The 15,705-nt window shown below is 40.0% G+C and overlaps 1 protein-coding gene across 1 annotated transcript; it reads left to right on the top strand.

The window, feature by feature from the left end:
• The first annotated feature begins 13,465 nt into the window (after positions 1-13,465).
• Positions 13,466-14,586, top strand: LOC129888349 (pseudo histidine-containing phosphotransfer protein 2-like). Its single transcript, XM_055963341.1, has 4 exons — positions 13,466-13,547; positions 13,635-13,765; positions 13,899-13,967; positions 14,259-14,586. The coding sequence occupies exons 1-4, from the start codon at positions 13,503-13,505 to the stop codon at positions 14,317-14,319; spliced, it is 306 nt and encodes a 101-aa protein (XP_055819316.1). The 5' UTR covers positions 13,466-13,502; the 3' UTR covers positions 14,320-14,586.
• Positions 14,587-15,705: the final 1,119 nt, after the last annotated feature.

Raw genomic sequence — 15,705 nt, 5'->3', positions numbered from 1 at the left:
GGTAATATGGAAAATGAGCTGGATTTATCTGTAGAGCTAGCATCAGTGCATCCATCATTTTATGTGTCCTTGGTGAAAACATACATTGGTCATCCGACTTCAGTTGTACCCTTAGAGAGTGTGGGTGTTAAAGATAGTTTTTCTTAAGAAGGGGTTCCAACTAAAATTATTGACCGTCAGGTTCGTAAGTTGAAGAATAAAGAAGTCGCTTCAGTGGAGGTTCTTTAGAGAAATCCGTTAGTGAAGATACAGAAGCAGATATAATGGACAAGTACCCCCACCTCTTTTCTTTTAGTTCAGTCCCAGCATGAGGAAATAGTTCCTCCCTAGTACCATGTTCAGATTTATGTCTTTCACGTTTTCTCATGTCCCAATATACATACATGTTCAAGAAATTAGTTCAGTCTTCATGTCTCAGTTCATAGTCAGTCACTCCATGAGTTATGAGTGTTTAGCTTTAAGTTTTGAGATTGCAGATCTCTCCCTACTGTTTTTAACTTGCTTAGACTTCATTTGAGAATGACTGTTCCTAAGAGAGAAATATTGTAATACCTCAGAAGTTCTAAAGTCTAGATCAGATCATAGGAGTTCAAAAAATTAATTTTATAGAAAATTTTAGAATTTACGGATTCATCAATAGACCGTAAAAGGAACCATAGATCGTAGATATGGTCTATAGATCACTTCAAAAAGTGGAAATTAGGCCTGAGTTTTACGGTCCAAATTTACGAATCGTAAAACCTTTTATGGGTCATAGATGGACTCGTGAATAACAATCCTAAAACTTAACTCTTGTCTGACTTTAACAGACCATGTATATAGCTTGCAGATAGGACTACAGATCATAAATGGGTCTTGTAGATGGAACTTCAGAAACTTAGATTTTTATCTTGAGTTCTACATACAAGATCTACGATCCATAGAAAAATCTATGAACCATATATAACACTCAGTTTCCTTTCAGAATTATTTTGGTATTTTCCCACTCTTTTAATTCCTATGCTATATCATTTTAGCCTATTCTAAGAGAGATTATGGGAAATTTAGTGGATCTAAACCTTCCCATTCAAGCCTAATACTCAAAAATCAAGTCTCAGTCCAAGAATTCAAGCTATTGTCTTCCATTTTGGGTATATGGAATTTGATCAATAGGTATCCTTCCACCAATTGAGTCTTAAAGAAAACCAAGTTTTTTAGCCAATGATTTTCTATAGATGTTAGGAATTTTATGGAAAAACATTATTTTCATTCCATTTTCTATTCATTTCATGGATAGTTTGATTATCTAATTTCATCTATAAAATTAGTACTTTTAAATAGTATTTTCATGATCCTACAGAATATAGGTATTTTTATGTTTTAGAATTATATCTCTGTAGATTGCATTTCTTCAGATTACCAGTTTTCATGATTAGAGATGCTTACAGATAAAGTACTTATCAGTTATTATTAATTTTTTAAATTCATGAGTTATTCATATTTTCAGTATATTCAGTATTTATAGTTAATCAACATGTTTTCATTGAGAGTATTACTTAGCACTGAACGGACTAGGGATGAAGGCTTACCCGTCAGTTGAGAATGAGACCCTTAGTAGTAATTCTGAAGTCCCAGATCTACGTGCCATTGTAGGGTATTAAGCGTCACCTGTTAGACTAGGACCGACTCCTTAATCTTTTATAGACATCGATATAGTGGTACCACGTTAGTTTAGATCAGTCTTTATACGCTAACAAGGTATATTGGGCTCTTTTGATAGTGATTATATATCAAACTCCATGCTTAGCTCACATGGTTATGTTTCAGTTAATAATATCTCTCACAGTTAAGTCTCAGCTATTGCATGACCTTGTTTCCATTTATTATAATTCAGTACTTATCACTTGCATGTCTTATTATTTGATCATTACATAATTCCATGAATTTCAACTCAGCATTTCATATTAAGCATATTCAATTTATTAGTCTTATCATGCATATATGTCATACTCAATATTTTCAAAGTATTGACGACATACTTTTTACGCTATATTATCAAGCTCGTGATTAATACGATTTTCAATCAGCACAACAACAACATTAGTGAGTCCTCATCTTTTGAGGACCACCGTCATCATCACTTCAACTTTTTAGTCTTTCAGTTCTTAGACATTTAGAGTTAGTTGGGAGCTTGTCCTAATAATTCATTTTAGTATAGGCTTTCAGACATACAGTCAGATAGTATTTTCAGCTTCGTGTTATGTTTAGATGATTTCCCTTTTTGAGTATTAAGTTTTATATTTCAGACTTCTCATATATCTCAATATTAGCTTCCATATTTAATTATTATTTAAGTTAATCGCAGTGTCATGCTAGACCATGTGTAAACGTGGGGTCACTGGGCTCTAAGTACCATGTTACGACTAGAAGATCGTCTTGGGTCATGGCATCTCCTTGACAGTTGACACAAAATATGATAATTTAACTCATCAACCGTAAATTTATTATGTTAAAAGTTAAAAAATTATGAGGTATTTTTGTAACACCCCTCAAAATTTTCCCCTAAGATTTGAACCCTTCTTGTATATGGGTAGGGTCAAACTCGAGTGTTGAGAAGCGTATGCATGAGTTGAGATGAGTCTTTGAGAATTTGAGTAGCGTTAGAGGTGAGGTGGGGTCATGAAGGACCTCTAGGACCATATTAAATCCAAAAGATTCGTCGTGGCTAAGTTTAGGTAGGAGTTTGCATAAGGAGTCGACTTCTAACTACCCTATTTTTTTGAAAGACGACAATCTGGGTGGCCCACGACCTATCAAATTAAAGGTCGTCGAGTCTTCTTTCCAATGCCACCAAGAGTGTAGTTTTTGGAGTTCGGAGTCGAAAGATATGACGATCCTAAGATGAACTAACACAGTAGAGATTTTTAGGCCTGGGTTGCAAGTGCTGGAAAACTGGGCTTGGCGCTGAAGTGGCACGACGCTCCACTATTGCGCCAAAAACATGCCTCAGTAGTTTGGGCTCTGGCGCGGCGCGCCACTAAAAGTTATGCAGGGTTTTTCAAGCCAAATTTCCAGAACCCAGGAACAATGGCCTTGGCGCTGTAAGGGCGCGACGCGCCACTATCGCGCCAGCAACATGCCTCAGTAGTTTGGTCCTTGGCGCGATGCGCCACTAAAAATTATGCAGGGTTTTTCAGGCCAAATTTCCAGAACTCAAAAAAATGGCCTTGGCGCTGTAAGGGCGCGGCGCGCCACTATCACGCCAAAAACATGCCTCATTAGTTTGATCTCTGGCACAGCGCGCCACTACAAGGTGTGCAAAAATTTAGGCATAATCAGCCTGGCGCTGTAAGGGCGCGATGCGCCACTATCGCGCCAGGTGCATTTTAGCCTATTTTCAGAACTTTTGAAGAGGGGTAATTTGGGAATTTTCCCAGATTATATATGTATCACTCTAGACTATTTTGGGATCATATTTTCAGCCCTCACTCTCTCTCTAAAAAATCCCTAGGAGTTCCTCTCTCTCTCTCTCTTCTTCTTCTTCTCCATTTCCAACAAAGAATTGTTCCAAGAGCTTCAAGATTCGAGTTCTCCATTGAAGACCCAACAACAAGGTTTCTTCAAGAGTCTATTCTAAGGTATGTAAGGCTATCCAAAACATGGGTTGAGTCTACCCATGTGTCCTACTCTTGCTTTGAGGTTAGATGTCCATGAAAATGGAGTTTCTTGGTACGGTTTATGTTTGAATGAGTTTTGTTCCCTATTTAATTGGTGCTATATGTGTTGATGTTGTTGAGCTAAGAAATTCCCAAAATCCTTCATGTTAGTATGAGTTGATGGATATGACTTGTTATTATGTTTATTGATCTCTTTAGCCATGTGATTATATTGCTTAAGTCAATTTCCTTAAATGTGTCATTCTATTTAAATTGTTGAGCTAAAGTCATAGAGTTGTGATGAGTCTTGAGGAGACGTCATAAACGCTTACCTAAATGAGGCTTGATTGAGTTAATTGGAGGATACAATTAACGAGTTGACGAGGTCCTAAATGGAACTTGTCATTATGACTTAATTGAGTTGAAATGAGAATAGAGTTGATGATATGGCAATGTCCCACATGAAACTAGCTGTGGGGGCTTGTTTGAGATGATTGGAGGGAGTTTTATGAGCATAGAGTCATGGGAGGAGTATCGAGCACCGAAGCGGGTAAGAGTATAGTCCATACTCGAACCCCAGAAACTACGCCGCCAATGTAGGTAGGGATGGAACTGTTAAAGTTGGATGCTTCCTATGGGATCGAACCGTTAAAGTCGGATGTTTCCCATCTTATTATCCTGAAATGATAGGACTTGACTAATCGATGGTATCCATGATTAGGGAGGCGTTCATGCCCTGGCAAGGTATGGACGGACGTGGCAACAACTTCTGATTGTTGTACTATCACCGGATCATAGGTGATGGTTGTCGGATAAGAGAAACTCCCATTTAGGTCTTGATAGTGCTCCGAGTCAGTTGAGTTGAGTAGTTTATGAGTTAGTCCCATCTAAACTATTCTTGTTAGACTTAGGACACTTGAGTGAGTTGTTATGTATATATATATATATATGAGTTGAGATCCTGAGTTGATATTGATGTCTTCTTGTTGTTTGTTTCATCCGGCCATTTTACCTACTCGTACATTCTATGTACTGACGCCATTTGGCCTACATCGTTTCATAATACAGAGACAGGTACCAGGGGTCATCAACCGGCACTTCGTTCAATATCCACATACACTCCCAACTAGTTGGTGAGTCCTCCTAGTTCCCAGAGGATGTTGAGCCTTCTTGTACAGTTTTATTGTCATTTCCTTTATTTTGATTGTTGGTAGCCATGGACTTGTCATTGGCACCTCTTAGACTTAGATAGAGGCTTCATAGACTGGAGTGTGGGGAGGTTGAACTGTTATTTTGAGGAGTCTTATTATATTTGTTTGTTGTGTTGTTAAATGTTTGGCCTTCGGCCCTATATTGTGAATAGTATTTTATTAATTGAGTTTCCGCTAAGAGAATGTGATTGAATGAAGGTGTGACTAGACCAGGTGGTTCGCTTGAAGGTCAGAAATGGCTTTCGAGTGCCGATCACGTCTAGGGTACCCTCTCGGGGTGTGACAAACATGGTATCAGAGCCCTGAGTTCAAGTGTCCTAGAGAGTCTATGAAGCTGTGTCTAGTAGAGTCTTGCTTATGGGTGTATTGTGCACCACACTTATAATCAGGAGGCTATAAGACATTAGGAATTGTTTCACCTCTTTCATACTCTGAATTCGTGCGATAGAGTTAAACTCTATTAAACTTCTTTCTAATTTGTGCGTTTATACATTACAAATAATGCCTCCGAAACGTACGGCTAGCCAGAGAAACGTTGATAATGCCGAAATGCCCCAATCATAGGTACGTCCAGCAAGGGCTAGAGGCCGACCTGCGAGGTATGCAGAGGTACCTCAAGTGCCCGCTACCCCGCCTGCACCCACGTCAGAGATGGAATTTAGAGGGGCGATCGCAATGCTCACTCAGTTAATGGCTGCCCAAAATGGTAACCAGAGTTCGCCGACCCTTAGCTTTAGTTCCCAAGAGCCGTCTGCTGCCGCCAGAATTCAAGACTTTTTGAGAATGAATTCACCGGCATTCACGGGTTCTAAGGTTGATGAAGACCCTCAAAACTTTATTGACGAGATGTAGAAGATTCTGAAAGTTATGCATGCTACGGAAATTGAGGGGGTTGAGTTAGTGTCTTATCAACTCAAGGATGTGGCGAACATTTGGTATAACCAATGGGAACAAGGTAGAGGTGAAGATGCGGAACCTCCTAGGTGGGATGAATTTGAGGGAGCATTTCTTGACCACTTCTTTCCCCGAGAATTGAGGGAAGCGAAAATGGAGGAATTTGTGAATCTGAAATAGGAGGGAATGATTGTTAAGGAGTATGGCCTAAAGTTCATACAGCTATCCAGGTATGCTCCAGAAATAATCCCAGATGTGAGGTCAAAGATGAGGAAGTTTGTCTCCGGATTAGGGAGGCATGTGAAGAAGGAATGCAAAGAAGCATTGTTGATCTCGGATATGGATATTTCCAGATTAATAGTGTATGCTCAACAGGTAGAGGATGAGAAGAGAAAAGACAGAGAGGAGCATCTGAGCAAAGAGGTAAAATCAGCGGGCAATGAGAATGAACAGAGGCAAAACAAGGGCAACAGGTCCTTCTTCCAGAAGAGGTCTTCCAACTATGCCTTATCCACCGCTAGTGCACCTATGCTGCAGGACAGGTATGATTGGCAGGGGCAGAGCCGCCAAAATCTCAGACCCCAGGGTTCTCAATCCCAGGCCAACGTAAGTCAAGTCTCGAGAGGAAAGCCATAATGCGGCAAGTGTGGTAGGCTCCACTTGGGAGAATGTAGAGCGGGAAGGGTTGGTTGTTATAAATGCGGCCAAATGAACCATTTTCAGAGGGAGTGTCCAATAGGGGGAAATTGAGTTCAGCATTCTGCCCCCGCACCGCTGTCCAGGGGTAATCAGAGGGGAACTACTTCAGGTACGAGCGGAGGTACAAACCATCTATATGCCATGGGTAGTCGTCAAGATCAAGAGAACTCTCCAAACATCGTGACGGGTATGATTCGAGTCTCTTCTCTTGATTGTTATGTATTGATGGATCCGGGTTCCACCTTATCTTTTGTGACTCCTTATGTGGCTAGTAAATTCAATAAAATTCCCGAAAGTCTTCTTGAGTCTTTCAGTATAGCTACTCCTGTCGGTGATTCTGTCTTAGTTGAGAGAGTCTATAGAAATTGCACTGTGTCAATTCATCACAGGGATACCTTGGCCGACTTAGTTGAGTTGAACATGGTTGATTTTGACGTGATCCTTGGCATTGACTGGCTTTATGTCTGTTATGCCTTTATTGATTGTAGAACCTAGATTGTCAAGTTCTAATTCCTGAATAAAGCTGTCATAAAGTGGAGGGGTAGTCCTGTTATGCCTACGGGTAAGTTTATTTCTTACCTTAGGGACAGGAAGCTAATCTCAAAAGGGTGTATTTATCACCTTGTTTGAGTGAAAGATGACGGTATTGAGTCCCCATCCCTTGAGTCGGTTCTGATTGTTAACGAGTTTCCAGATGTCTTTCCTGAAGATCTGCCTGGAGTCCCTTCTGATAAGGAGATCGACTTTGGGATTGATGTTCTTCCTGATACCCAGCCTATCTCAATTCCTCCCTATAGAATGACTCCAGCTGAGTTGAAAGAGCAGTTGAAGGACTTATTAGATAAGGGGTTCATTAGGCCGAGTGTATCACCATGGAGAGCTCCGGTCCTATTTGTGCGGAAGAAAGATGGGTCCCTTAGAATGTGCATTAATTACAGGCAGCTGAACAAGGTCACCATAAAGAATAAATACCCTCTCCCCAAAATAGATAATTTATTTGATCAACTTCAGGGTGCCACGTGTTTCTCAAAGATAGACTTGAGATCCGGCTACCATCAGTTGAAGGTGAGGGAAAGTGATATTCCGAAGACTACTTTTCAGACTCGTTATGGCCACTTTGAATTTTTGGTCATGTCTTTCGGATTGACTAATACCCCCACAGCTTTCATGGATCTCATGAACCGAGTGTTTAAACCATATCTTGATATCTGTGTGATTGTATTCATAGATGATATTCTAGTCTACTCCAAGAATGAAGAGGAGCACGCCTATCATCTTAGAGCCGTTTTACAAACTTTGAGAGACCAGGTACTGTATGCAAAGTTCCCTAAATGTGAATTTTGGCTTGCATTAGTGGCCTTACTAGGCCACATTGTATCTGGAGATGGTATTCAGGTTGACGCCCAGAAGATTGAAGCTATGAAGAATTAGCCCAGACCCACATCCCCGACAGAGATAAGAAGCTTCTTGGGTTTGGCCGGCTATTATCGGAGGTTTGTAGAGGGATTCTCATCCCTATCATCACCATTGACTAAGCTAACCCAAAAGAAGGCTAAGTTCCAATGGTCTGATGGTTGTGAAGAGAGTTTCCAGAAACTGAAGGCCAAGCTAACCACTGCTCCTGTCCTGACCTTGTTCGATGGAACAGAGGGCTTTGTGGTCTACTTTGATACATTCAGAGTTGGGTTGGGCTGTGTGTTGATGCAAAGGGGGAAGGTGATAGCCTATGCTTCGAGACAACTTAAGGTTCATGAGAGGAATTACCCAACTCATGACCTTGAGTTGGCAATTGTGGTATTCGCACTTAAAATTTGGCGCCACTACTTGTATGGAGTGTATGTTGACGTATTCACCGATCACAAGAGCTTACAATATGTCTTCAACCAGAAGGAACTCAACCTGAGGCAAAGGAGATGGCTCGAGCTACTCAAGGACTACGATATGAGAATCCTCTACCATCCACGTAAAGCTAATGTTGTTGCTGATGCTTTTAGCATGTTGTTTATGGGTAGCACGGCCCATGTGGAGGAGGGAAGGAGGGAATTGGCAAAGGAGGTACATCGATTATCCCGGTTAGGAGTTCGACTCGAAGAGAACAATGAAGGTGGTGTAAATGTTCGAGATCGGGCTACATCCTCACTTGTAGCAGAGGTAAAGGAAAAATAAGATCAGGATCCCGTCCTCCTTCGGTTGAAGAAAGTTGTTCACAAACAAGGGGTGATGGTTTTCACCAAAGGGGGAGATGGTGTGTTGAGGTACCAAGGTAGATTGTGTGTACCTGATGTCAATGATGTTCGAGGGAGGATTATGGCCGAAACGCATAGTTCCAGGTACTCTATTCATCCAGGCTCCACAAAAATTATCATGACTTGAGGAAAATCTATTGGTGGAGTGGGATGAAGATGGATATTGCATAATTTGTTTCCAAGTGCCCGAATTGCCGACAGGTGAAGATTAAGCATCAGAGGCCATGTGGCTTAGCCCAAAACATAGAAATTCTGGAATGGAAGTGGGAGATGATCAACATGGACTTTATCATCGGTTTGCCAAAAGCCTAAAAGCAACATGATTCGATTTGGATGATTATAGATAGAATGACGAAATCAGCTCACTTCTTGGCGGTTAAGACTACTGACACCGCAGAAGACTATGCAAAGTTGTACATCCAAGAGATCGTCAAATTACATGGGGTTCCCTTGTCCATCATCTAGGACAGAGGAGATCAATTCACTTCCCAATTCTGGAGATCTTTTCAGAAGGTATTGGGTTCAAAGGTGAACCTTAGTACGGCCTTCCATCCCCATACATATGGCCAAGCAGAGCGTACCATCCAGACATTGGAAGACATGTTGAAGGCATGTGTGCTTGACTTCAAGGGAAATTGGGATGAGCACTTACCTCTCATAGAGTTTGCATATAACAATAGCTATCATGCAAGCATTCAAATGGCTCCTTATGAAGCCTTGTATGGGAGGAGGTGTAGATCGCTTATTGGGTGGTTTAAAGTTGGTGAAGCCGAGTTGATTGGGCCCGATTTTGTTCATCAAGCCATGGAGAAGGTGAGAGTCATTCAAGAGAGGCTAAAGACAACCCAAAGCCGCCAAAAATCTTACACCGACGTGAGGAGAAGAGACTTAGAGTTTGAGGTGGGTGACTAGATATACTTGAAAGTATAACCCATGAAGGGAGTCATGAGGTTCGGAAGGAAGGGGAAACTTAGTCCCCGATATGTCGATCCTTACCAAATTTTGAGACGGATTGGGAGTGTTGCCTATGATTTAGAGTTACCCTCAGAGCTAGCCTCTATTCATACAGTGTTCCACATTTCGATGTTGAAAAAGTGCTTGGGCGATCCCTTATTGGTAGTCCCTATTGATAGCGTTGGAATTAAGGATAGCTTGTCTTATGAAGAGGTTCCGGTCCAAATTCTTGATCGCCAAATTCACAAATTAAGGAACAAAGAGGTTGCCTCAATCAAAGTCCTGTAGAGGAACCAATTTGTTGAAGAAGCCACATGGGAAGTGGAGGAAGCCATGAAATCTAAATACCCTAATCTATTCGTGCCTACCGAGGAGAATGTTGAAGGTAATGTCCATTTCCTTGACTTGAATCCATTAGTGCATTTTGAGTCTTGCTTGATAATTGATTTAGGATTTGATTGATTGAATGACTGAATTTTGGTTGTGATTTGCGCCCCGAGTCTATTCTTGGTTACTCATCATTCGAGGACGCATGATCCCAAGGGGGAGATAATGTAACACCCCTCAAAATTTTCCCCTAAGATTCGAACCCTTCTTGTATATGGGTAGGGTCGAACTCGAGTGTTGAGGAGCATATACATGAGTTGAGATGAGTCTTTGAGAATTTGAGCAGTGTTAGAGGTGAGGTGGGGTCATGAAGGACCCCTAAGACCAAATTAAATCCAAAAGATTCATCGTGGCTAAGTTTGGGTAGGAGTTCGCATAAGGGGTCGACTTCTAACGACCCTATTTTTTTGAAAGATGACAATCTGGGTGGCCCACGACACATCAAATTAAAGGTCGTCGAGTCTTCTTTCCAACACCACCAAGAGTGTAGTTTTTGAAGTTCAGAGTCAAAACATATGACGATCCTAAGATGAACTACAGTAGAGATTTTTAGGCCTGGGTTGCAAGTGCTGGAAAACTGGGCTTGGCGCCACAGTGGCGCGACACGCCACTATCGCGCCAGAAACATGCCTCAGTAGTTTGGGCTCTGGCGTGGCGCGCCACTAAAAGTTGTGCAAGGTTTTTCAAGCAAAATTTCCAGAACCCAGGAACAATGGCCTTGGTGCTGTAAGAGCGCGACGCGCCACTATCGCACCAGAAACATGCCTTAGTAGTTTGGTCCTTGGCGCGATGCGCCACTAAATATTGTGCAGGGTTTTTCAGGCCAAATTTCCAGAACTCAGAAAAATGGCCTTGGCGCTGTAAGGGCGCGACGCGCCACTATCGCGCCAGAAACATGCCTCAGTAGTTTGATCTCTGGCGCGGTGCGCCACTACAAGGTGTGCAGGTTTTAGGCGTAATCAGCCTAGCGTTGTAAGGGCGTGATGCGCCACTATCGCGCCAGGTGCATTTTAGCCTATTTTCAGAACTATTGAAGAGGGGTAATTTGGGAATTTTCCCAGATTATATATGTATCACCCTAGACTATTTTGGGATCATATTTTCAGCCCCCAGTCTCTCTCTAAAAAAGCCCTAGGAGTTCCTCTCTCTCTCTTCTTCTTCTTCTCCATTTCCAGCAAAGAATTGTTCCAAGAGCTTCAAAATTCGAGTTCTCCATTGAAGATCCAACAATAAGGTTTCTTCAAGAGTCTATTCTAAGGTATGTAAGGCTATCCAAAACATAGGCTGAGTCCACCCATGTGTCCTACTCTTGCTTTGAGGTTAGATGTCCATGAAAATGGAGTTTCTTGGTACGGTTTATGTTTGAATGAGTTTTGTTCCCTATTTAATTGGTGCTATATGTGTTGATGTTGTTGAGCTAAGAAATTCCCAAAATCCTTCATGTTAGTATGAGTTGATGGATATGACTTGTTATTATGTTTATTGATCTCTTTAGCCACGTTATTATGTTGCTTAAGTCAATTTCCTTAAATGTGTCATTCTATTTGAATTGTTGAGCTAAAGTCATAGAGTTGTGATGAGTCTTGAGGAGACGTCATAAACGCTTACCTAAATGAGGCTTGATTGAGTTAATTAGAGGATAGAATTGACGAGTGGACGAGGTCCTAAATGGAACTTGCCATTATGACTTAATTGAGTTGAAATGAGAATAGAGTTGATGATATGGCAATGTCCCACATGAAACTAGACGTGAGGGCTTGTTTGAGATGATTGGAGGGAGTCTTATGAGCATGGAGTCATGGGAGGAGTATTGAGCACCGAAGTGGGTAAGAGTATAGTCTATACTCGAACCCCAGAAACTACGCCGCCAACGTAGGTAGGGATGGAACTGTTAAAGTCGGATGCTTCCCATGGGATCGAACCGTTAAAGTCGGATGTTTTCCATCTTATTGTCCTAAAATAATAGGACTTGACTAATCGATGGTATCCATGATTAGGGAGGCATTCATGCCCTGGCAAGGTATGGACGGACGTGGCAACAACGTCTGATTGTTGTACTATCACCGGCTCATAGGTGATGGTTGTCGGATAAGAGAAACTCCCATTTAGGTCTTGATAGTGCTCCGATTCAGTTGAGTTGAGTGGTTTATGAGTTAGTCCCATCTAAACTATTCTTTTTAGACTTAGGACACTTGAGTGAGTTGTTATGTCTATATATATATGAGTTGAGATCCTGAGTTGATATTGATGTCTTCTTGTTGTTTCTTTTATCCGGCCATTTTACATACTCGTATATTCCATGTACTGACGCCATTTGGCCTGCATCGTTTCATGATGCAGAGACAGGTACCAGGGGTCCTCAACCGGCGCTCCGTTGAAGATCCACATACACTCCCAGCTAGTTGGTGAGTCCTCCTAGTTTTCGAAGGATGTTGAGCCTTCTTGTACAGTTTTGTTGTCATTTCCTTTATTTTGATTGTTTGTAGATATGGACTTGTCATTGGCACCTCTTAGACTTAGATAGAGGCTTCATAGACTGGAGTGTGGGGAGGTTGAACGGTTATTTTGAGGAGTCTTATTATATTTGTTTGTTGGGTTGTTAAATGTTTGGCCTTCGGCCCCATATTGTGAATAATATTTTATTAATTGAGTTTCTGCTAAGAGAATGTGATTGAATGAAGGTGTGACTGGACCAGGTGGTTCGCTTGAAGGTCAGAAATGGCTTTCGAGTGCCGGTCACGTCTAGGGTACCCTCCCGGGGCGTGACAATTTCATTGTCAACCACAAGATGCACGAGTTGATTGTCTGACTGGCAACTTATTGCGTACGTCCTAACGAAGCTAGAGGTATTGACAACCTATTCATATTGATCTTATCATCTTCTTCCACGTACCTATATCCATCTAAAAGACTCATTGCATTTTAATCGATATATTTTCCAAAAAACTATTTATAGAAAAATATTTTCCTCCGTACCAAACAAACCCTACCTAGACAATTTCGTTCTATATGTTTTTTCTCTAACGAAAAACACTGTTGGCTAACTATATCCTAGACGTACTGTTTCGTTGTAAAAAGTTTTAGCATGGTGCATAGTTAACAAAGAGTTAGGGGTAGTCCAACTAATTATTGTGATGAAAGGCGGATTTCAAATGAAAAATTTATGCACTCTTATGATGACCTCAAATTAAAGTAGTAATAAAAATAATGGGTGAGTTCATGTTTAAATAATCATGTATATACTAACACATTTATGTGATGAGATCACTGCATTTGACAAATTATACTATAATACTATAGTTGGAATCTTGCCCTCTTGATCGACATATGGACCACCAATAATTTGAATATCTCATATTGTCTTGATAACTTTTTCCACTGCCTTCGTGTATATATACACCACATTTGCATGAACATGGTATATACAAATATAGCCTATTTTAGAAAGGAAAATATTTATTTGCATCGAAATTAATATGCAACGCCAAGCTACCTCCATGAAGAGAAATCTCTTCAATCAGGTCTCATTTAATTCCTTTCAACCAACTAATGTTTGAAGATTTGATTATTTTGTAGATATATTGAAACATATATTGGTGTACATGTAGGAATACCTAGATGAACAATTTAATGAGCTGGAAGAACTGCAAGATGATGATAACCATAACTTTGTGGAGGAAGTTGTTAACCTATTTTTCACGGATTCAGTTAGATTGATCCGTAATGTTGACCTTGCTCTGTCAGTACTACTACAAATAATTGTGTTTTCGTGATTTCATTTTTGAAATATAATCAAAACTTTTCATAATTTTTTCACGGAAATAATTATGATCAACTTTGTGAATAATAATACGTATTTTGAACGTACGTAGGGAAAATAGACCTTACGATTTTGGTAGGCTGGATGATTTGATGCACCAATTCAAGGGTAGCAGCTCAAGGTATAATCAAGCTAATTATTTCTTTTTTCTATTTTCTGTTGGCATTAATTTTCAGATCAGAAGAAATGGGAAATTTAATGAACCTCTCTCGATTTCCAACAATAGAATTATATATATGTATAGTGGACGATTTACCTAGTAATCAACATTCTAAAAGTAATTTTTTAGTCTATTTGCTACTTGTTTTGGGTCTTATTAATCTCCATAACAGATAGTCATCGCCTTTTTCTTTCAACTAGATAAATTCAATAAATGCTTCTAGACCGATTTCAAAATCTGGACCTTTTTCAGGTTTGAAAGCATCCCTTATTCCATCAACAATTCAATCAATGAGACTTGTTTTCCTTCCTAAAGGAAGTTAGTTGGAGCCGGTAGAAATGATTGACTGAAGATAGAGAGATCACCTCCATTTTTCGAATAGTAACACGGTAAAATCAAAGATTTGATTCACTAGTATAGAAAGCTTACTGAAGTCCAAGGTAAGAAAGAAGCGTCATGTCTAGAGGTCGAAGAAGCTCCAACTCCCACAATATAAATGAGACGATGCCTTTAAAATAATGAACATATAGGTGTTATTGAACTCAATCAGGAGGATTAGCTAGGAAATGAAATTTTCCTTATTTTGCAAACTTTAGCTATAACTTTGGTCCTTCCTTTTAAGGCTTGACTTACTGAATTGCAATTATATATGTTTTTGTCGGTTTTCTAAGTATCTTTTTTACCTTTTTGGACTGAAAATCTCCAAAATGGTCATTACCTTGAACAGCAGTCAAGTAAGTATATATGATAAAATAAAGGGAAACTACACAAAATAGATTAAGGGACTAAACAATTTATTTAAGCTGGACTTACTCTAATTTATTTATTGTGATTGTACCAAAGGTCTAAAGTAATTGCAACATTGCCCCGCCCCTTCTTTGCATGACTAGGCCCATGTCTATTTGCGCGTGACCTTCATGATACCGTTAGAATATATATATATATATTCTGATGGTATCAAAAAATAATTGAGCAATGTTTTTACTGCATTGTTTTATCTTCATGAAACAGCCTCTAACAGAAATGTAAGGTAAGGCTGCGTACAATAGATCCTTGTGGTCGGGCCCTTCCCTGAACCCTGCGCATAGCGCGAACTTTAGTATACCGGGCTGCCCTTTATACTATCAGAGTATATATACACTCATATATACTCGGATGGTATCAAAAAGTAATTGGACAATTGATACCGTTAGAATATATATATATATTCTGATGGTATCAAAAAATAATTGAGCAATGTTTTTACTGCACTGTTTTCTCTTCATGAAACAGCCTCTGACAGAAATGTAAGGTAAGGCTGCGTACAATAGATCCTTGTGGTCGGGCCCTTTCCTGAACCCTGCGTATAGCGCGAACTTTAGTAGCCCAAGCTGCCCTTTATACTAACAGAGTATATATACACTCATATATACTCGGATGGTATCAAAAAGTAATTGGACAATTTATTCAGTGATTAGTTGCTTTTTGCTCTCTTTGATAACATCACAATATATATATACTCTAAAGGTATCAAGGACAGTTACACATTTTTCGCTGCAGTGTTATTAAAATCTTGATACCTTCATGATACTGTCAGAGTATATATATATACTAAGATAGTATTAAGAAATAATTGAGCAGTGTTTTTTCCTTTATGATACTATCAGAGTATATACATACTCTGATGGTATGAAGAAGACGCGCGAATTCCTTTTTTGGG

Source organism: Solanum dulcamara, chromosome 5 (assembly GCF_947179165.1).
Source record: "Solanum dulcamara chromosome 5, daSolDulc1.2, whole genome shotgun sequence".
Classification (NCBI taxonomy): Eukaryota; Viridiplantae; Streptophyta; class Magnoliopsida; order Solanales; family Solanaceae; genus Solanum; species Solanum dulcamara.
This window is presented reverse-complemented; position numbering and strand designations above follow the sequence as displayed.